At 32.7% G+C, this 23261-nt stretch overlaps 3 protein-coding genes and 1 pseudogene across 7 annotated transcripts in view; 1 reads left to right on the forward strand and 3 right to left on the reverse strand.

The window, feature by feature from the left end:
* The window catches only part of LOC105121661 (uncharacterized), an 18364-nt gene extending 15991 nt beyond the window's left edge, over window positions 1-2373 (reverse strand). Inside the window, exons 1-5 of the mRNA XM_011020391.1 lie at window positions 2365-2373; window positions 1998-2099; window positions 1836-1884; window positions 1520-1739; window positions 1357-1422 (exon numbers count right to left, since the gene is read on the reverse strand). Of these exons, the coding sequence (XP_011018693.1) occupies window positions 1357-1422; window positions 1520-1739; window positions 1836-1884; window positions 1998-2099; window positions 2365-2373 (446 nt within the window). The remainder of the gene's footprint in view (window positions 1-1356; window positions 1423-1519; window positions 1740-1835; window positions 1885-1997; window positions 2100-2364) is intronic.
* Window positions 2374-3551: 1178 nt separating this feature from the next.
* LOC105121414 (14-3-3-like protein D pseudogene) lies at window positions 3552-4367 on the forward strand (annotated as a pseudogene).
* Window positions 4368-5061: 694 nt separating this feature from the next.
* Window positions 5062-12918, reverse strand: LOC105121415 (uncharacterized). Of its 5 annotated transcripts, none has more exons than XR_841547.1 (17): window positions 12550-12918; window positions 12340-12423; window positions 12073-12146; window positions 11889-11922; window positions 11611-11669; window positions 11345-11459; window positions 11175-11212; window positions 10691-10788; window positions 10418-10473; window positions 9336-9621; window positions 9049-9161; window positions 8716-8772; window positions 7743-7811; window positions 7494-7559; window positions 6663-6737; window positions 5820-5938; window positions 5062-5401 (listed from the first exon to the last, which is right to left on the reverse strand). XR_841547.1 is itself a non-coding variant. In XM_011020039.1 (17 exons), the coding sequence occupies exons 1-16, from the start codon at window positions 12724-12726 to the stop codon at window positions 5876-5878; spliced, it is 1464 nt and encodes a 487-aa protein (XP_011018341.1). In that variant the 5' UTR covers window positions 12727-12918; the 3' UTR covers window positions 5062-5401; window positions 5844-5875. The 5 variants fall into 5 exon arrangements, 3 of the variants coding, with proteins under 3 accessions (XP_011018341.1, XP_011018340.1, XP_011018342.1); XR_841546.1 differs by having other exon boundaries at window positions 5062-5433; XM_011020039.1 differs by having other exon boundaries at window positions 5844-5938.
* A 2393-nt stretch (window positions 12919-15311) lies between these two features.
* On the reverse strand, window positions 15312-18406 carry LOC105121417 (F-box protein At5g07670-like). The gene is made up of 2 exons (XM_011020041.1): window positions 16749-18406; window positions 15312-15882 (listed from the first exon to the last, which is right to left on the reverse strand). Exons 1-2 carry the CDS (start codon window positions 17996-17998, stop codon window positions 15570-15572), a joined length of 1563 nt encoding a protein of 520 aa, XP_011018343.1. The 5' UTR covers window positions 17999-18406; the 3' UTR covers window positions 15312-15569.
* Window positions 18407-23261: the final 4855 nt, after the last annotated feature.

Genomic DNA, 23261 nt, shown 5'->3' on the forward strand with positions numbered 1-23261 from the left:
AAAAAAATATTATTTTAATATTTTTTAAATAAAAAAAAATTTAAAAATCACATTCTTAAACTTTTGGCTACACCCATATTTTTGTGGCCTTGGTTTTTCAAATAAGATCTTTTTAGTTTTTTTTTATAAAAAGCCTATTTTCTTGTCAGCAGCCATATTATTGTTCTTGTTACTGATATATTTATTGAAAAATAAATTTTTTATATTTAATAATATTATAAAAAATAAGTTGAGATAGAATTTGACTATTGAAAATAAATTAAAAATATTTTAAGAACATTAAATATAATATTTAATTTGACCAATTATAATGAAAAAATGAGATATAAAAAGTATAATAATACGAAAAAAATTATTATATCATATATTTATATTCAGTTTATTTTATAAAATGTAACCATACATATAATATAATATTTTAAATATAATATTATAGACATATAACTATTTTTAAATTGGTGTTTGGAGAACATTAAAAATAATTGTTTTCTATGGTATTCTAATTTTATAACACGATTTTATATGATTTAAAATGGATAATTATTGTATAATATAACATATTTTGTATTCGAATGTATTTCTTAATTAACAATATTATCTAAATTAAAATATTATATGAACTAATATATTAAATTAATATACTTTTTATATTATATGATAATATATCCTATTATATTATTTCATATATAAATATATTATTAATTTATTATTTTCTAATAATATTATTTTCATATATATATATAAAGAAAAAAAATGAATATATATATATATAAAAAGAATAATAAAGTATTATATAACCACCTTATTTTTTTGGTGCTTCATGAATTGAGAAGTATTTTTCAATCTTTTAAACTGAAAAATATTTTCCTTCATCTAAAATTTATGTTTTTTTTACCGGAAAATAAATTATGTTGGTCAGTTTTCTACAATATAGTCAATTATTAAAAAACAAAATCAGAAAAACACTTTCCAACCATCATTAATTAATCATGGTGACTAATGGCCTTTGTGAATTCTTTGGAAGTGGACTCCCACAGCTTCCCCTGGCTGAAAACCTCACCTTAGCTTTTGAGTAATTAGAGAAATACCCATTTTGCTTGTATAACATCTTCTTCTTCTTCTTCTTCTTCTTCTTCTATCAATCCATGCAAACACCTAAAATTAGTTTTTACTTGTTACCATATTTTTGCTTGAAATGTTTACTTTTTTCCTGTGGCATTGCAGATGGGTTAAAGCCTTGAAGGCATTCTGAGATTTCTTACACAGCAAAGATTTATGGTTGTGAGCCAGTTGTAGGAACAGAAACAGTTCTTGACCAAACAGCATACAGAGGAGAAGTTTCTGTTACATTATTACATCTTAACTTTAGGGGAGTGATCATCATCACGCTTTTGCCTGCTCCAAACAACTGGGTCATTATACCTGCCAAATTATGGCCAAAACAACAAATGAAAAACAAATTTCAAGTCAAAAACAAATTCAACCTGTAGCCAAACACATGAATATAGCTGAGCTTTGCCTGGATCTTAATTCACCAATGATAAATAACAGACATATGCCGATTGCTGGAGGAAGTGTGAATTGAAGCAGAAGAACAAACTTATACAGAGGATCAGAGTGCAACAAGCCAAAAAGGACTGCATATTTAATGATAAGTGCTCCCAAAATCGCCATAATAATATACCGGACTGCCACTATTCCGACAAGCACCATGGGTGGCACCTTTGACCCTTTCAAACCTAAAAGCATCAACGGTGATCATTATTTCCATGTTTCCAACAATTCTACGAGTGAATGAGAAGGCGTTTGACAACATTCAAAATGGTTAAGCATACCCTCCAGAAGATTTGCTCCTAAAATCGAAGTGACAGTTAGAATAGCTGACTGCCAGCAAACATGAAAGGAGTACAAGGGAAACTTGTTAGATGCTGATAATGAAACTAGTTACATTTTTGGTTGATTCAGAATCTTCATATCATAAAAAATAGGATACTGACCCGAGCAAGTATGCATTGCAGAGTCTTCAACCGCATGAAAAAGGGGCCAATCACCAATGAATTACTTATGGGAGGGATGATACCAATGATAAATCCAATAATCTGTAACAATATAGCAGTAAAGGGGATCAATCCTTACATCAACATGAAACTAATTTGAAGGTCTTATTGTCCATGTGGAATTTCGTAGAAAATTTGAGCTCAATTCAATGGTGGGATCAAAAGTTATGCCAGGTTGCTTCACTCAAATTATTCGGCAACACCAAGCCTCTTCTTAGTTTTGGACCTATCCATCCAGTTCAAAAATAAACATACTAGGCTTTCACGTGTTCCTAATATAATAAATCTTTTGTTGATCAATCAGAACCTCTTGCATTAAGGACTCTCTACTGCCTATGTTGTGACTCATCTGCTGCTGTTTTCTTGCTTTCCTAACACATCTTACTCTGTTGCTTTCTCACCCAAAGGAAGCTGAAAGCAATTTTTGTCAGCTGACAGGGGCTTATTCTGCTGAACTTCCCCTGCCGGAGCTGCTGCTATTTTTGTAGGCTTACTTTGCCTTCTGCTGCAGTGCTTTTTATCTTCCAGGAACTAAAATGAAAAAAGTTAAAAGGATTTTATTTGACAGAAAAAGTTCAATATTGGTGGTGGTTTTTCACCTTCACCTTCCCAAAAAAATCAAATGAGGTTCGAGGTCTTTTTTTTAGACTAGTTTATTGTTATTTTGAATTGACAGATTGATTTATAGAGATTGCTATTTTAGACTAGTTTATACTAGTTCGAGGTCTCTCATATTTTTAAAATTGTTTTGTTTATTTTTGTAAATAGTAATTTTGTTTATTTTGTATTTTATAATGTTTCAAAGAGATTATTGTAATTTATATTTTTTAATTTGATATAAATAAGATATATTTTTATGATTTATATTATAAAAATTGTTTGTTATTAATGAGAAAATATTAACATCTAAGATAAAATATATATGCATAAATCCAAAAGAAATGTGGTATTAAATATCTCAATACTTATCTAAGTAGCATTAATAACTCTTTCACGGCTTTTAAAATTAGTAAAAACTAAATAAAGAATCACTGGAACAATTAAAGTTATAATTTAATTAATTCTCGGATGTGTGGTTTAAAATTATTGAGTTGTTTGTGATTTATTTAAAATTAATGTTTCTAAGAAAGAAAATAAATTAATACTCTTTTGCATTTTCAAGAAAGAATTAAAAGAAGAGTTTTTTCTTGATCCGAAGTCGACCCCAAGTTGAAAGCAAGCAATCCTTTTCTAAGAAGAAGACTCGACGATCACTCCTGTAAATAAATATAATTTGCTGCCCCCTCTCCCGCAAAATATCAATTATTTTAGGGTTTTCTTTTTTCTAATCTTGTTCGGTTTAAGTTTTTCTTACGTGCCCATATATATAACCCTAGCTAGTTCAACATATTGAGATATCTGACGGTTGCTATTTGAAAATTTTCTGGTAGTGCTCTTTTCAGTTTTCTGTTTGATTTTTTCTTCGTTATTCAGTCAGTTTTACATTATCTTCCTCAAAAGAGATCAATCAATTAAGTCTTATCAGCCATGGATGTACGTCAAAATTCAGTGTATTCTGCCAAACTTGCTGAACAGGCGAGACGCTACAATGAGATGTTGGATCACATGAAGTATATTGCAAAGCTTGACGTTGAGTTGACAACCGAGGAGCAGAATTTGCTACGTATTGGATGCAAGAATGTAATGGGCGCAAGAAGAGAATCATGGAGAATGCTTTCATCCATAGAGGAGAAGGAACAAGCCAAAGGGAACGAAGTTAATGCGAAGAGGATCGAGGAGTATAGACGGAAGGTTGAGTCCGAACTCACTAGTATATGCAACGATATCATACAACTGATTGATGATCATCTACTCCCTTCAACTTCCCAGTGTGAATCCTGTGTCTTCTATCATAGGATGAAGGGAGATTATTACAGGTATCTAGCAGAATTCAAGGTTGGCATCGAGATGGAGAAGGCTGCTTCAGAGTCAATGAAAGCATATGATGTAGGCATTAAAGCTGCATCCAAGTTGGCTCCTACAAATCTCGTTCGATTGAGTTTGGCTTTGAATTTCTCAGTGTTATTGTATGATATCATGAAGTTTCCTGAGAAGGCTTTCTTTCTTGCTAAGAATGCTTATGATGAGGCTATCCCAATACTCGAAAATTTGAATAAGGAATCACAGAAAGACAGCATGTTGATATTGGAGAGTCTTCTAGACAACGTCAAGTTGTGGAGTTATGACGTCTTAGATAATTGAGATGATTCTTATAGCAATTGCAGGAGTTAGTTCTTAGGTTGATGATTTTTAGGTGAAATGCATGCTGTTTCAGTTCTTTTTTTTTTTTTTTTAAATATGCAATTCTATTTGAGTTGCATCTCAGAACAATTTTGTTTTTAGCAGTAGCTTGAATATGATTGTCCAACCTAGCTTATCTAGAGGACCTAGATTGAATAGCTGTGGGCCTCAAACTTCCCATTGCACGCGCACAACTAGTCCACTTAAGGTACTAACAAAAAAAAAAAAATTACAGCACCTCTGTAAGATTTCAGGGAACTTCCTTTGTTGTTTTTGAACAATGAGTTGTGTTTTCAGCTCTAGATCTCGCTAGCAATGTGACTAGAAGATGTTCTTCTAGTATTTTATCTTCTAGTATTTTGCTATTGTGCTTGTGGCTTCCTGCATCGGAAGGCCTTGATATAGTTGCTGAATCTGATATTTCCTGCTGCTGATATAATGATTTGTGTATCAACAGTCTTGGTTATCTTGACAGTTAGCTTAACACAAGGGCGAAATGGCTTTTTTATTATTATTATTTATTTTCTATATGGTGCTTTTTAAATTAATATTGTGACTGAGCAATAAAGAGTAAGGAATGGATTGCCAGGTTCTATGTTAAAAGCACGTAATGCAACCTGGCTCTGGCTCTCTTGTACACTACTGGGATCAAAGAGGTGGCTTTGGCTCTTGCAAATGAAACCCAGAGATTTGAGGCTTCGTGTTCCTCTTCGTACTAGCTCTGTGATTAGAAGTTACTTTCTATCATTCTCTGAATAACAAAATAGGTCCCAAAAAAATGAGAAGAAAAGGAAATTAATTACAGAGGGCATTTCAAAATCACAAACATGCTAGTACTGAAATCTTAACTATAACATCAATAAGCACAGTGAACATGGCATATCTATCTTTGGTACAACAAATTATCTTAACCGAATTTGGTGGGCAACGTTTGAAGTTTGGTCCATCATATGGGGCGGCCAAATTACAAGAACTTGCAAGTGCTGCCATCACAAGAAGCTGCGGAAACTCTTTCATTGTCTGAGAGTAGCTTCCCATTGCCTGGTACGTTTTTCATCAAAATTCTGCATCAAGTGTCATGGCAGTCAAGTATGCTCTGTACAAGATGACAGGACTGTTAAAAGCGCGCAGGTAAAAGTTGTCGACGCAAGAGCTAGTCAAGTTATGTGCACAAAACCAAAAACCACTCGTATGGGCAACAAAAATCAAAAGTGAAGTCAGCATAGAAGTTCATGCGTTTTTGCCACGTTGACAAAGGCATGCAATTGAATTCTGAAAGATCATTTAAAGCGTGACAATAACAAATAGGCACCCTACAGATACAAACAAAGACATGGGCAGATTTTATATATGTTATTTATAGTTATTTATTTTTATTCATTTTGCATGAGAAAAGAAAGATTAGTCTTTCTTTTTCTGGTAGGACACTGCTTTCCATTCAAAAACAATTAAATGCATTTGAAAGTGCGTTGCATTTTATACCTGCATGCAAGGTCCGGTTCATACCTGTCCTGCTCAAGCTAACATCTGCAGGTAATCTAATTTTGAGCTTGATGTCCATCATTTTCACTGGACACCGATGAGATGCCATGCTCAATACTCTGGATAGTGAAAACAATTAGCAAGGAGAGATTTAGAAAAACAAGATAAGCTGGTCAAGGAGAAACTAGAAGAAAATCAACTGCTAATATGTTGAGGGTGTTAAATAATATTTATGTAGTCTTATTTCTTAAGGGTAGAATAGTACTTTCAGTTTAATCTATATATACTTTATTTGTATTTAGATTAAGATTAACCATTCATAATATACATATTATTCAGAATTCTAGCCTTCTTTTTGTGTTTGATCTTAATTATTCTAACAGAGTGATCATTTTCTAATGTTCAAGGAAACAAAAACAAGTCAGCAAAACTGGTGACACCCGATGCTTGAATGCTATTTCTTATTGTCCACAGCACTGGAAAGAAATGGATGAATAAATCAATCAAAGACAAATAATTCCTAATTTTTGTCAAACCTAACCATAATCTTTGGTGAAATGCTACCATGCCATTGGAGAACTAAGAAAGGAAAACATACAAATAGAAAGAATGAAATGTACAAGATGAAGAAGATGAGAACTATTCAGAAGATAATGAAGCAGTAAATCAACTGCCTCACACTCAAGGACAGCAGCTTTTCAAATTCCTTGCTGACATGGGAGGGCAACAGCAATACAATCTCGGAACAGGCAGTTGATCCCCAAGGCATCCAATTTTCCAGGTGAACAACATGTTTGGTGGTCAACGCATTTCAGATACACAAAGCTGATTAGAAAACTTTACCTGAAGAAGATAGCCATGCAGCCAATCCAGTATTTGAGGGAATGTTGTGGCTGATATATTGGCAACAGTCAGACCCTGTTCCAAGAAAAACTTGATGTATTTTAGGACGAAAAGAAAGGGTGGGGAAATGTTACTTATAGAACTTTCAAACACATAGTTAAAGTTTAGAGCAGTCGATCTCAGTCAGCTGGTAGAATGACATTCAGAAACAAATGACACTAAGAATAAAATTATACAGTCACCACCCTATTCTTTCTGTGAGATGTTAGTTGTTTTCTTCATTTCTTTCCTTTGAAGCTCAAGTAACCTGACAAGTAAGAGCACATTTGGACAAACTGAAACACTTACCTTTCAAACAGAAGAGAAGAGTCATATCAAGTAATTGAAATAGATCACCCAGCCCTGTTCATATGACTCCTCACTTCAATTTAAATCAACCATAATGCTCTCCAGCCCAGATCAAAATCTAGTGCCCAAGCATGACAATGATTCATGGAATTTGTATATTGCTATGGCCCAAGCATATGATATCATGAATAACAGTTCCCCCAATTTTTCGTCAATAATTTTCATTGTGCAATTTCACAAAACATGTACCTGATTTCATTGACTTTATGGTCCAAATTAGCTACTTGGCCATGTCGTCAAATACAATAAATCTAAAAACAAGACATCAAAGCAAAACTTGTTCTCTATCAACATCATAATCCAACTTTTGAGAGCAATATTACTAAATTTAGAATCAGTTATTTCAAAATTATTAATAAAGAAGCAAAGCCACAAAACTCTATTGCATGCTGTTAACCAACAAACACACGTGGAGAAGCACACCTGTGACTTGAAAGAGCAAAGGTAGTCCTGAATGATTTTCAAATTGGTAATTAACCTTTCTTTTTCCTGAAAACATAAAACATGTATATGTAAATACTCTGAATAAAGTTCAACAACAAATTATTTATTGGAAATAATGAAAAACAAGACAATCAGATGAACATTTGTGAAATCAGTGAAGAATCAACACAAGGATATGGAATGAAAGAAAATCAATCGGAAAATTCTTTCTAGAAAATCTTGCCTCACTTTTGACCTGAACAAAGCAGCATAAATGTTTCTCTTCAATACTACTACAATATGCTTTTTACCAGGCAACTGCACAATGGTCAAATAATTTATAGGAATACCTATATAACCAATGTATTAAAATTTATATTTTGCTAAGAAAAAACTGAAAAAATTTTATATTCTATATTTTTTTCGTGAGCAAGCAAAGTGTTGAAACTAGAAGCTCGTAAGTGAGATAATACTAAGGTAGGCTTTTATTTATTGAAGTGGATAAGGAGGTACATGTCCAGCCAGCTTCCATGTATTAAGCAAAACAAAAGTGTTAAAGAGGGAAAACGAGAAGCTATTATCTGTCATCTTAATCCAATCCAGAATTATTTGAACTTGGCAACATCTTGGTTGCTTTTGTAATTTTCTATCGTTGATGCACTTCACTGCGCATGAATATGTCCAGGAGTTACTGCATTTTCCATCTATTGTTGATCCACTTCACTGCTCATGAATATGTCCAGGAGTTACTGCATTTTCCATTGACGCTTTATCTTATTACCATTCATTGTTTTCTCATGCTACCCATTATGCTAGAATTTTCAAATGCCTTCTATCTTTAAATTTCAAAAACTTGAAAGTGCTTCATCAGTGTCATTGACCATCAATTGACTTGTGCTTCTATTTTTATTTTTTTTGCACTTGAATGAAAAACCATGTTACTTCTACTACTTGCACTAATTAACCACATTTTCAACCAGATCTGTTAAGGTATTGGCTACCAATGAGATAGCCTCTCACATCCCCTAAATTCCCACCCATCCATCCCCAGATATGTATGTACCTGACAATGTGAGGCCTCCTATTTGGAAACCTGAGTATAATCATGGATTGTCTCACTGATTGTTTGCTAATTTTTAACCCTTTTAACTTACTAAAACTTAGTGAATTGCCCAAGTTTGACATGGGCAAATGACAACAAGAACTCAGCAGCCTTTGGTACCTCAACAGGGCATTTATCACTAAATGAACGAGTTGAGATCCACTCCTCAAGTAATGCCTGCACACGAGAAGAAAAGATTGATAGACAAGACAAATAATAAGGATATAAGATTAAATATGCAAACTTGAGAAAGTGAAAAATAATGTAGTGAAAAATAATGTGGGAGGGAAGTGGGACAAATATAATTCCAATATAGGAACAATGTACCATCAATTTGATAAATAATGAGGGAAGGGAAGTGGAACTATATAATTCTGATATAGGAACAAGTACCATCCATTTAAATCAAGAATATGAAGAAATTTTTGACACATCAAGAATAGAAGCACAAACCTTATGGTCGAATTCAGCCATCTTCAGAACTATTGGTATAATTATTGGTTCGGGACCAGATTTTAAGCTAACAGAAGTCTTTCTATCTCCCTCAAGACCTTTAGCAGTTTCACCTGCATGAACAAAAATCCAGGAATGGAAACTGTCACCCTTAAGTCACTCATGCATGCATTCCAACTTGTCATCAAGCAAAATTACAAGCTAGAATTTGTCATCAAGGAAAATTATAAGTTAAAAGAGACTAATAGAATACTGGGCTTGTTATCAAAACCCAGAGTGAGAATCACCTTTATTGTCAACAATGCTTCCAGCTTTATCTCTAGATCCCTGAGAATCCACAACTTTATTCACCTGGTTAACAGATTTCCCTTCTTCTGAGGCCAAATCCCCAAAAGTGCTGTTGATATTTTCAGTACGATTTCTACTAACACTTGTGGAATTATTTTCCATCTGTCTTGCAGGATTGTCATCTGGAGTCACTGAAACAGGGTTCATCTCAGATTTTTCTGGCATTTTAGCTGATAATTTATTTTCTTCATCCATCAAGTAAATGCTTGGATCCAAATGTATCCCCTATCATTATTTGTCAGAAACAACTGCAGATCAGATAGGAGTGCTTGGAAACATTACCATGCCTATCAATCTGATAACAAGCATCTCAAAATTTAACAAAATGTTTCCACCAAAAAAAAAAAAGTTTGTGTATTAACAAGTCAGTTTAACAGTCATTTCAGTTTTTTTTTGTTTTAGTCACAACCTAATTGCACCAGATCTGAACACAAATCCTCTCTTGCACTACCTCAACTTAGGCAGCAGCATCAATAGCTGGTCAGAACTACACTTTTTTTCTCTCGCTCCCACAGGGAATAACAGAAGGCATAATTTCTCATCTTTTCAACATCAATTAGTTCCCAATCATCTTCTTTTCTTTTATAAAGAAAATATTATTGAAAAGAGACTACAAGATTATGGAAGGAGGATAAGAAATCACCCTTAAGAGAAAGTGCAAATGATACAAAATTGAAACAAATTAGCCCTCCTGTGCCATTAAAAGTCAAATAAGTAAGGCCCCTTCAAAAGCCCCAAAAGGAATGTACAACAAGCCCAAGGAGACTACACAAACAATTTTACAGTTTCGTTTTATCTGAAGACTCAAATCATTGCAATGGTACCATACTTTCCATAGTATCACAACATAAGACCATTTAACGTATGGTTTGTTAGAATCTTTAGCAGAATGAATGACAGCATGCGTGTAGATGGTGGATATTATACAGCAGAGTGATCAACAAAGAAATAGGTGTTGACTGGAAGTTTTGATGGAACAGTCTAATCTACAACCAACATAAAAACAGAAAATTAGACATACCTCAATTATTATTGGCTTTCCATCTTTCATCGCTTTCTTCAAATCACCAGCCAAACCTTAGAAGCAAGCATTAAATTAACAAATCAAAAGCCTACACGCTTGCAGAACATCTAGCAAAATTTAAACAATTTCCAGGAGAACAAAGAACACCTTTGAAATCCAAGAAAAAAAATTACAACCACCATGAACATGAAACAAGTTGGAGAGGGAAAAGAGAATTATTCAAATAAGAAAGGAGATCAAAGAAGCACGATGGCAAAATTGACAGACTACCTTTACGAACAATTCTGCATTCTCTACAAAATTCAGTGATTAACTCCTCAGAAGAGCTGAATTCTCGTGCCCATACAGGAGTAGAAGCCAATGGTGCACTGACTCAGATAAAGAAAGGGAATAAGTGATCTTGTACTGTCCATGGAATAAAAAGAATAAGCGATTCTGTACTGTCCAGAGAATAAAAAGAATAAGAGCTAGCTAGCATGACCAATAATCTTCATCATAGGATACAATATAATGTACTGGAGACAACAATATAGTGTCAAAAAAATTGAAACCTAGTTATATATAGTTTCTGAGTCCTTATTCCAGTCAACAATGTCTATGTTTGTAGTCAGGAATCTTCCTTATTATAACTTTCCTTGCTCCTTTTTTGGATGGCTCAGTATGCTGCTGATATTCTTAATTCCTCTAGATAGAAATGCTTCTAAAATCAGAAATAGAAACCATGGAATTAAAAATAGAAAGGGAATAAACATACTCAGTTGACGTTCGCAGCAATTCATACACCATATCTGTCTGCGACATTAAAAATTAAAAAAAAAATCCCATATGTTTCAAAGGCATCATCAGTATTGAACCCAAACAAATTGATACATGAAAAGACAATAAGGAAGGCAAGATGCTTCATGGCTAGGTGGAAGGCAGCACCTGTAAGACATTAGGCAAATTCAGCCGTTGTGCGAGTTGGGTAGCTATGGTTGACTTCCCAACACAGGCAGGTCCACAAACAAGGATCACCAACGGCACTCTTTGATGATGAAATCTAAAAGCATATGACCAGGGAAAAAATCATTTTTTTTCTTTTTCAACATAAAATCAGCAAAAACCTTTCATCTGTCATTTAATATGAAGAAAGTGATAATAAGGCAATAAAACTTCTGTGCGCGGATACTGTGGGTAGAGCTCTAAATTACCTCGTCATCATCTTGTAACGATTTATGTACTCTTCTCCATACCCCCGCCGCTCCATAAGCTGCAAATAGACTCCTATGTATGAGGAGGGAGGAGGGCGTATGAAACTAAATCCAATATTCAGAAAAGTCTCAAAAGTATTCTAGTGCTCAGTGTAGTCCCTCCATTACGGCCATAGAAAGAAAATGGCATGCTAAACTCCTCTTATATAGCAGATTATGCCACTTGCTATCCATAGCCACCTAAGAATTGTAAAATAAAAGAAGGAAAGGTCACATACCTTGAATAGATTAGCTTCCAAATCAGACTGAGAGCTGCCAAAATAATACAAGAGGTTGCCCATTAGTTGAAAAAAAAAAATGATCAGTGAAAAACCTTCAAATATAGCCATGGGGTACATTTTAGACTTTACGCGACTACTGCATAAAAGGATAAAAAGAAAGAAAAGGGAAGATTGTCATTACACGTCGAGAAGGCTGTTATCAATGAGCAGCTTCTTGAGCTCAAGAGCAATTTTAATAGCTACATGATTCGGTATCTGAAATAACCCACACACAGAATAAAACAAACCCAAAACCTTAGTCACGATCATCTTCTCAAAACCCACAATTCAAATGTAATATTCGGAGAGAAAAACCCAACCAACTGTTCATCATCCACACTATATATATATAGGTAATTCCAGGAAAAAAGAATTTAAATAAAATTGAGAGAAGTAAATAGTTGGAGACCTTAGTGACAGTCAACATTCTGCTGAGCAAGAATCTGGATAAAACATAGTAGTGATCAGCGTTATCACCTAACCACACCCTCACCTGAATTTATTTATTTATATATACCAAACAGGAAAAAAAAACAATCAATTGAATTAGATTGAATTAAATAAGGGGTGGCGTCTGTTTTATTTTGGTTTTCAAGAGCAAGAACAACGGGGGGCTGACCTTGACAAAGTCATATTTAGAGGAAGCATTTCGGGAAGAGAAACTTGGGAAAGCGGAGAATCGTTTGTTGTTTCCGGAGTGATCGAAGCCGTCTTCTTCTTCATCATCTTCTACGCCACTGTTGTGATTGCTGTAATTAGGGCTGGTTGACATCACCACTTCCTTCCCTTTGCTCATCTTCAATATTATTCACTGTCACTGCTGCTGCATAAAAATGTTACACAAGACTTCACTGCTTTCTTTCTGTCTCCGGTCTCCGATCTCCGATCTCTTCTTTTCCTCCTCTGCCACGGACGCTGATGTGAAAAACTCCCTCCCCCCTCTCTCATAAGAATTTTAGGCACGGCTGGTCAAACCTTCAATTTTTAAACTTCATTACTAGTTAATTCAGAGGTGGTGCAGCAGTGTTTATTTTTTAAAATATTTTTTTAATTAAAATAGTATTTTTTATTTTTTAAAATTATTTTTTATATTATTATATTAAAATAATTTAAAAATAATTTAAAATTTAAAAAAATATTGTTTTAAATGACGTTCCAGACAACCTCTAAGAAAGATTTTTTTTGTTTTCCAAAATCAAAACTTCTACTTTGTTTGGAATTCACCTTGAATATATTTTTTTATTAAAATTAAAAAAAATACTTCAAATTAATTTATTTTTAGTGTATTTTTATAATTTTAATGTGTTAATTTCTAACTCGTGACAGTTTATAACTTCTGTGATTTTTAAAATATTATTTTAATTTATTTAAAAAAATTAAATAATTTTTACCACGTAGCCTTGAAAGCACAAGTGAAGGTAGGATTCGAACAAGACAGTCAGTATCCATGTGTCAAGATTTCTAGAGCATCTTAGTTATTAAACTTAGCCTAACCAAGTTGGATCAATCCAAAAACCGGTTAACCAGCTTGGTAAATTAATTTGATTTTTTCCAAAAGACCCAGCCAGATAAACAAACGAGGAAGAGGAAAACACTAAAATAACTAAATAGAATCGGCCGATTTTTTGGAGACTAAATTGAATCATTTGATTGGCTATAACACATCCGTCTTTAACAACTAAAGTTCTTGTACATTTGTTCCTGACTACGAGATCTAAAAAAAAGTTTGTGGTGCGAAAAAAAAGCACAGCACTTGTCTTTTGATTTAGAAATTATATAAAATTAAGACGTGCGATGTTTCTATTGTACGTGAATATTTATTTTATAAATTATTATGGATTAAAATAGTTATTTTTTATAAATTTTTAATTTGATTTTTAATTTTTTTTTTGGGCATGAGTGTGCACTTCTCAGCTAAAATCAATGGTCAATCACATAAATTTTTTAAGAGATAATAAAATTAAAATATCAAATATAAAAGTAAAAAACATGAAGAAAATAACCTCAAATTTCATTCAAAAAAATAGCTTGGTCCCTCTCCTTTTCAATGATTGATCCCTATAGTTATTATAAATTCAAATTCGATATTATACTCTATTTTCTTTATTTTTCAACTCATTTTTTGGTGAGAGGAGAGAGACATTCATCGAAAACCGGTGTAGAAAAAAAAAGTTATCCTTAACATCAATTTTAACCACTAAAATAATTAAAATTAGTATTAATAGGATTTATTCGATAAAGAAGATCTTGTAGTGGTTGTTTTTAGTCTTGATAAAAAATCATATCTAAGTTGAAAATAAAAAATTTTATTCAGGTTGATTTTGTGATTTAAATCTTTTTTTTTAGTTTATTAGGTTGATAAGTTGATTTGTTAATATTTTAAAAGTATTTTCATATTAAAATGGATGTTTTGAATAAAAAAATAACTCATGATCTTGAATTTTTGTCATCACAATGACGACCAGATTCTAGGTTAGCATATGATATATTGTTTATCTCAATATGTAACGAGTCATATATAATAGTTATTTTTTATAAATTTTTAATTTTTTTTTGGGCATGATTGTGCACTTCTCAGCTAAAACCAATGGTCAATCACGTAAATTTTTTAAGAGATAATAAAATTAAAATATCAAATATAAAAGTAAAAAACATGAAGAAAATAACCTCAAATTTCATTCAAAAAAATAGCTTGGTCCCTCTCCTTTTCAATGATTGATCCCTATAGTTATTATAAATTCAAATTCAATATTATACTCTATTTTTTTTATTTTTCAACTTATTTTTTGGTGAGAGGAGAGAGACATTCATCGAAAACCGGTGTAGAAAAAAAAAGTTATCCTTAACATCAATTTTAACCACTAAAATAATTAAAATTAGTATTAATAGGATTTATTCGATAAAGAAGATCTTGTAGTGGTTGTTTTTAGTCTTGATAAAAAATCATATCTAAGTTGAAAATAAAAAATTTTATTCAGGTTGATTTTGTGATTTAAATCTTTTTTTTTAGTTTATTAGGTTGATAAGTTGATTTGTTAATATTTTAAAAGTATTTTCATATTAAAATGGATGTTTTGAATAAAAAAATAACTCATGAACTTGAATTTTTGTCATCACAATGATGACAAGATTCTAGGTTAGCATATGATATATTGTCTATCTCAATATGTCTCTCTTTTTTCTTAAAAATTTTAAGATGGATATCCAACCAAATTAGAATTTTCAGGTCTAGGCACGTGGTCATGCAAACTCGTGATTTGAATTGCCAGAAGCCCAATCACCACGAAAGTTTTCAAATCGATGCAAACTCCGTTAACAGTCTTGCCAAAAATCGACGAAGCTACCACTGATGCTTGATAACTTTAGCTACAATTAGATTACTTTCCAAGCAATACATGCTATAAACCATAAGCATGAACCGGGAAATAAGCTGTGCATTGTGTATTCAACATTCTGAAGACCAGTTATCTAGGTCTAATTACAGAATAAATAGTTGGTATTTCGTTTGATATAACACCTGATCCCTTTCCATGCAACGACGGAAGCATGATATAACCTCTCTCAACATCATGTTCACCGGCTTCATGAACATAGATGATTACAAGATTATACAGCATTTCAAAACAAAATCAGGAACCCTCAAAAAGTAGCTGTGTGAATCATCTGCGTATAATGATCGAGGCGTGGATTCTTCTTGAAAAATTTGCCTCCTTTCTTTCCCATGCCAGTCCCCATAAGACTTGATGCAAGAAGAGATCTGGTATCTGGCCTCCATCTCAACTCTTTAAGAACAGAGAAAAAGGTTGAAAGAGCTGGAGAGATTTCACTATCCTTTATGTTCTTGCATGACTCTATTCTAAAATGTTGAAGTTCATTCCAGGTAAGAAGTACTGATTCCAAGCCTTCTGTTGTCAACAAGGAGCATCCTTCCAGAGATAATAACTTTACCTTCCTGTAAAATAATAAAGTACACGCAACCATTTATATCCCAACCATGTAAACTTCACTATACAATCATAGCCCATAAACATCAACTGGCTACAGCATAGTCTTCCAATTATAGGTGTTTGCCAAGTAGATTATTCAATCCAAGTAATTGTCAAAACGCCAGTCCATCAACCATCAAATAAGCTTCACTGTAAAATTATAGGCTTTCTTTTCCTGTGTAGTTGAACCAATGAATTATTTCGCTTTTCTTGTCTTTGCCCTGTCGAACTAAATCTACACTGGGATTTTTCTTGTGACTGTTAGACTAAGTTATTAGTAGAATTACATCAATTTCTTTTACAATTTTGGCGCAGTCATCATTGCTGCGGAGAATCTAGCATTCAGGTGCATCTAACAGTAATCAAAAGTTAGTACTGTCACTAATTTCAAATCCAACAGCACCAGTTAAGTTTTTCTGGAAGTTTGGTTGAGATTACTTGTGAAAGTATTCAAAATAATCAAAAAAATATATTTTAAAAAAATATTTTTAATATTAACACCTTAAAACAATTAAAAAATATAATTGAATCGTAAAATAAAACACCACCTAAGTGCGTGAGTGTGGCCCATCCAGACAGGCAGTTAAATACAAATGATTCACTATCAATTTCAACTTCGTAAGCCAGAGCATATCAACTACGCCCATTATTGGAATAGCTAAAAATGCATATACGAGCTTTAATGGATGTGCAACAGAATAAGTTCATCTGCAATAATTCAAGAACCTCTATAATTGTTAATATGTACGCTGAAGGACTGCAATAATTGAATACCTTACAACCATTACCAGGCATCGAAAGCAATCAAAAAAACTTAGAAATAACTCATTACCTGCAAATACTTGCCATGCTAAACATATCATTATCCAATCCCCAACAGTCCTGAACAACAATCTCCTTCACAGCTTCGCACACCTTAAACAAGGCTTTAAGGCTCTTTTTATCTCTCAAGTGACACTTCCGCAAATGCAACCTCTCAAGAGCTGGACAACAACCCAAATACTCATCCGGCCCTGGGCTGGGATCAATCCTCTTACACGACAAAAACCTCAAAGTCTTCAAATTCTCACAGTACGAAAGCCCAGCCAGCCAACCACAATCCATCCTATGATCACAAATAGTGAGTTCCTCAAGCATCTGACAGCATTGTCCAATGGCCTTAATCCCATCAAAACTACCCTCACACCCACTTAACTCAAGCTTCACTAACCTCTTACAGCCTTGAGCCAAAATCGTTAACCCAATATCCGAAACCAAAGAACCATAAAATCCATCCACATTTCCAACAAGTTTCAGAATTTGCAAATTCATACAAGCAGCAATCCCGCGCAAGGCATCATCATTACACTTATGTAACTCCAATTCTTGCAGTGCCAAACAATCTTCAGCAAAACTTAACAACCCTATCTCACTGGCACCAACTACTACAAGCTTTCTCAAATTCGGACAACCTGAAGCCAGAACTCTAAGCCCTCTGTCAACAACCTCAACAGGCAACAAATTCTCTTCGCAAACACGCCAATCCGGTAAGAACCCAGAAACCCCAGAATTTATATCCATCTGAAAAACCCTATGACTCAACCGGACACAGCAATCATGGGGTCTAACAGCACATCCATTAAGCAAATCCACATGGGTCAAATTTGGGAATCTTGAAAGTAAACGGCCAGACTCAAGAAACTCCCATTCTAAAACCTTTAAAGACCTAACAAGACGGCCTTGGAGATTAAGCCACCGTTTACAAACAAGTGAATTAGGGTTTCTTTGAGAATCAGGCAATTTAGAGAGGATTTTTAAGAGGAGATCATCACCTAAGAGAAGTGTACGGTCAACATCGGGGAGATTGGAGATGAGGGTTCCTGTTTTGTCTTTGAGTTTGGTGTTGGGGCCTGCTTGTTGTTGCTGCTGTTGCTGTTGATGCTGTTGTGGTGTGGCTGTTGGCGTTGGCGGGCTAGAGACAGACTGGAGCTGCATAGCGAATAAAGCATGTTTCAATGCTTTTGTGTTATTGAGCCACAGGTGTGACCACCTTGGTGGTCTCTTCTTCTTCTTCTTCAACGTTTTCTCAGTAAAAAACGACATCGTTTCCGTGGTTGTTTGTTGGTGGCGGCAGGAGTTCCAATTTGGGTTTAACGCATGTCTGTGAGGTTTGTCTCTGTGGGAGCGTTGAGTGACTTTCTGGTAATAATGGCTCTCAGGGATTCGGAGTTGGCGGATGGAGGAATTGAACGAGTGTTGTTGTGATTTTTTGTTTTTGTTTTTATTTGTTTTTGGGGACTGGCGCTTTTTTTGTTTTTTACGTGAAGATTTGAAATGGGTGTCCTCTGCTCTGCTCTGCTCTGCTCTGCTCACACCTCTCTGCTTGCTGATTGTTTGTTGGGATTATTTTCTTTTTTCTTCCGGTCTACCCGAAGACCGTCGTGGTTCTGCTATCCACAGCACAACCACACATCTCAGACTCTGAGTTAAACCTCTATTTTTCTTTTTTCTTTATCTAATAATTTTTTAATTTTTTCAATCATTATTATTATTATTATATGATAGAGGATGGTTACTCATTGTATATTCCTAAATTCATATATATATACAAAAATTGTTTTTCTTCATTGCAATTACTTGGATTCAATAACAAGTTACTTAATCAAAAATGCAGTATAAATTATATTTTAGAATATTTTTTTGTTTAGAAAGATATTAAAATAAAATTTATATTTTATTCTTTAAAAATTTATTTTTAATATTAATATATTAAAAAATTGTGAAAAATATAAAACGCAATTCGAAAGCACGCAAGTACATGTCAGGTCAAGTACTACTTTGGTGGGACCTTTTGTCTGTCTGTTCGCTGATCTGATAAGGGATTCATAATATTGATTACAATGTAAATGATTGATTACGTTACTCGTGGAATTTTGAGCTCTGCTCGTCTGTGGATGGAAGCCTTGGCATCATCTCCTTCTCTCCCTCCCCTCTGTTGCTTTCTATGTTGCATGAAAATCTTACAGCCACTATCTCTTCCCAGAGGCCCCTGAAACACAGGCACTAGACACCGCACCGCACCGCACCAGAAGTGGTCGATGATTTTATTATTGCATCCTTTTTTATGTAATGGAGTGTCCAATCAGGATGACCGTTATCAGGATTAGCTATAAATTGATATTTTAAAGTGTTTCTTTATTAAAATTATATTAAAATAATAAATAATTTTTTTAAAAAATATTTTTAATATCAACATATCAAAATAATTTAAAAATATTAAAAATAATTATTAATTTAAAATAAAAATATAAAATAAAATTTATTTTTTTCAAAAATATTTTTAAAACATTAAAATAAGTTTCAAAATTTAACTTGTATGAGGGAATGGAAACCTAAAATAAATAAATAAATAAAACTTATGAGAAGTTAAACATCTTTTTGAAATTTCCTTAAAAAAATTAAAGTGATGTGCGAAAGAATTCATAGCAACTCTTGAATGACTTTGATTTTATGATTCATGATGTGTTTGTGTGTTTCACATAACTTTGACTTTATGATTCATGATGTGTTTGTATGGTGATTAGATAACTATTTAGCAGTGTTAACATTGTGTTTTGAAAGTGTTTTTAAAAATTTTAAAATTTTTTATTTTTTTTAAATTAATATATTTTTTATTTTTTAAAATTATTTTAATGTGTTGATGTCATAAATAATTTTTAAAAATATTATTTTAATATATTTTAAAATTAAAAATACTTTAAAAAATAACCATAACCAAACTTTAAACACGCTCAAAGATTTCTATCCCATGTGTATTCCTTTCACAGTTGAAGAGCAAGGAAGTGCATACTTTTTTTAAGTATTTTTCTCGTTAGTATTAACAAAGAATATATATATATTACAATTTGTTTTTTATACAGCCAATTCATTGTTATTATATTTCTTTCAGAGCATATATAAGTTGATTCAAGATTTTATAATTTCTTAATTAAAATATGCTTTCATGAGAATTCAATCTTTCGACTACATGGATGGATGCCTTGCTCAGATTCCTGATTTTGTTGCATCTTAAAAGGTTGGATGTCGGGATCTCAAAAAAGCGATTTGTTGGAACTTGGCATGAACGGGGGAATATCAACACAAAAGAAGTACAAAGTTAATAATACCAAGACATGGCGCCCACGAAATTCTGACCTAGCTCTCCTTCGACACTTCAAGCCATTGCCCTTGCCATTTTATCAACGAAATATTCTCCTCTCTCTTCTGACATGAGATAAAATCGGCGCCCATTTCCTGATAACTTTTTTTATATATAAATCAATTCAGAAGATTTGGCTTTTAGATGCTGGGCACATTTGATATTTAACTAAAAATATAACTTATTTTGATGAATATTTTTCAATATAAATACTATAACGTAAAATATTTTTTCATATCCAAATGAATTTTTTATATGGTTTTTATATATATAAAAAAGCACACTTTATGATAAATCAAGATTTATTAACATCTGTATAGAATTATAATTTACATAGTCTAACATGTCATATCACATGTCATATATTATAAACTGTATAGAATTATAATTTACATAGTCTAAAATGTCATATCGCATGTCATATATTATAAGACTCAAGAAAATAATAAAAATATGCATTATAATAATTCATCTATGATTATAATGTTTATAATATTCATTTCGAAAAAGTTATCATAACTCAATTATAGGTTATTTCCTAAAAATTATTTTTTTCAAAAAAATAAAGGCTAACAATGTAGAAAAAACACGTCAGGAAATACAACTATAATTTTAGAGGAAATTCAAAGTCTAATTATACCCTATTATACCTAAAAATTAAGAAAATAATGCAAATCCAAGGTTAAAGTAAATGATTATTGAACGAATCTGCATAAAAGTTAAGTCTAAAGACATAATTAAATATTTAATATGTCAATTTAATTTAATCATAGGCCAAATTAAATTTTAATTATGTTTAAGAATTAGTTTGGGTTTAATTGGAGGATTTAATTAAGTGTAAAGACTTAATTATACTTTAAAATAGTTAAATTAATTTTATTAGGGGCTTAATTGGTAAAAAACTAAGTTTAGAAGCCCAATTTGAGCTTAATAAGAAGATTAAAATTTTAAGAAACCAAATTTATTTTTAATCAAGTTAGTTGATTGAAATCAAGAGCAAAATTATAAAAAAATTAAAATTTTAGGGTCAATTAAATGTCAAATTAAATAATTTCACAATCAAAAACCAATGTGTAAAAAGCATCAAACTATAGGGGTTTAATTAACAAAAACCAGAGGTGAAATTAAATAAATTAAAAGTTTAATGGTCAATTAAGGATAAAATTATATAAATTCAAGACCAAGAATCAACTTGCAAGAGGTGCATAAATGCAGGGTTCCAATTAAAGTTTGGTCGGGGCTAAATAGCACTAAATCAAACATTTAGGGTCTATTATGGGTACAATCGAACAAAATTAAAAGCTGAAGCACTAACATTTAGGGTCTATTATGGGTACAATCAAACAAAATTAAAAGTTGAAGCACTAACTTGCAGTTTAGGGCCTAAACGGAATTGTTATGCATGGAAAGAAAAAAAATACCAGACGACACATCGTCTAGTCACTATTCATTATCTTTTTTATTTTTTATTTGAAATGACAACTCAATAAGATACTTTTCATGTACATTTAATACCTCATATGTCCACCAAAATTAAGGACACATACACCAAAATGGTCACCCAACATTCCTCTATCTCTAAGTATGTTCCGTTCAGGCCTATTTACATCACAATAACCCTGGTGCCAGCCTAAAACGGCTATATCAGGCATCCTTGCATTGTCAGATTTGACAGTTTATGGTGTCTGTCTTGATCAACAGCTGGAATCCTTCCCAACCGAATCATTGATTGAAAGTTCCCCTCCATGTAGACAACATGACCCTCTTCCTTCTTCTATAAATAAGGGAGAATTTCATGGCCCGAGAGAGAAGAAAATCTAGTCCAAAAATCATAAAAAATCAATCATCCCCTTAGAGAGAAGAAAATCTAGTCCAAAAATCAATCATCCCCCTGTTTCCATTTGTCTTCTCTCCCTATTAGCCTTCTGCATCTCTCTAACTACTGCCTTGTAAGCCTCCAACCGCCTATTCTTCAGCTTCTTCTCCATTAACTCCACTATGTGTCGCCAAGACCACTAGTTGGTCTCCACCATGCTTGAAACAACTGTCATTTCTTCCTCTCAATCACCTCTTCAAAATCCTTTTTCTTTCCCTGTGACAGACTCCGGCCACCATTCATCGCAGTGATGCCATCCAAACAATCAACTCAACCTCTTAATCACGGCCAAGACTCCTGCTTCGAGTGAGCCACTCCTCCGTCAACCTCTATTTTCTACAATCATTTCGATTGCATGCAGCATGTGAACTACTATTCATGTTTTGTAAATAATTAGTCTTTGCTTGGGGTCGAGTCGAGTCTAGCCCAGCCTTATAAAAAGAAAAGGAAAAAAGAGGCATGTTAGGCCGAGATCGGCCAAACTCAACTTCTTGGGCTCGTACTATTTAGCTGAGCCAGCCCAGCCTATATATTTAGTGTAAATTTATTTATAATAATATATATTATAATGTTGAAAAAAATTAGAAATAAAAAAATTTTAAAAATATTTCAAAAAAACTTATGATTTTATCAAATACTTTTCTACTAATTTTGCTTAATATTTGGTTTTATACTTACATTGTAAGATATAAATTTGATATTAAAATACTTGATTTTCTCTGAATTTTTTCAAAAAAAATCAAAAAAATCTTAAATATTTTTCCAAGCATATTTTTATATATAAAAAAATTGCATCTTTCTTATGTTTTAAAATACAAAATGAATATTGTAACTAATTTATGATTATCTATTAGGGTTTGATCAAAATATTAAAAACCTTTTTTCAATTTTATTCTAGGGTTTATATGTAGGCTTTAATATTTGTGGGATGTAAAATTACACGATAAGTACATTCTTAGGTAATAAAGATACAAGGTATAAATAAATACAATGCTAAAATTCAAACTTTAGAATGATTAGAATTTAACTCAATAAGATTACAATGTTAAAATTCAAACTTTAGAACGATTAGAATTTAACTCAATAAGGTAAAGACTTTATGAAGAAAAAGGATCTACCTTAAACCTTATAAAAGACCAACGAATGGAAACTTAACTTAGAAAAACAATCAAACAATAACATAGTTTACCTTAGGTAGGATGCATTAGGGGGATGCATCTTTCTCTTGCACAACCAGTCCCTTACCTGGTCTTTCTCTTGCACAACCAGTCCCTTACCCGGATTCTCACAGA

This window comes from Populus euphratica, unplaced genomic scaffold, assembly GCF_000495115.2.
Source record: "Populus euphratica unplaced genomic scaffold, PopEup_1.0 scaffold25.1, whole genome shotgun sequence".
NCBI lineage: Eukaryota > Viridiplantae > Streptophyta > Magnoliopsida > Malpighiales > Salicaceae > Populus > Populus euphratica.

Excerpts from the sequence above, each read along its gene's own strand:
- LOC105121417 (XM_011020041.1), bottom strand. The coding sequence starts at position 17,998 with ATGTCGTTTTTTACTGAGAAAACGTTGAAGAAGAAGAAGAAGAGACCA. Across the intron at positions 15,883-16,748 it reads AGCATGGCAAGTATTTGCAG|GAAGGTAAAGTTATTATCTC; the intron begins GTAATGAGTTAT and ends ATTATTTTACAG.
- LOC105121415 (XM_011020039.1), bottom strand. The coding sequence starts at position 12,726 with ATGAGCAAAGGGAAGGAAGTGGTGATGTCAACCAGCCCTAATTACAGC. Across the intron at positions 11,923-12,072 it reads GATAACAGCCTTCTCGACGT|CTCTCAGTCTGATTTGGAAG; the intron begins GTAATGACAATC and ends TTATTTTGGCAG. Across the intron at positions 8,773-9,048 it reads TGGCTGAATTCGACCATAAG|GCATTACTTGAGGAGTGGAT; the intron begins GTTTGTGCTTCT and ends TCTCGTGTGCAG.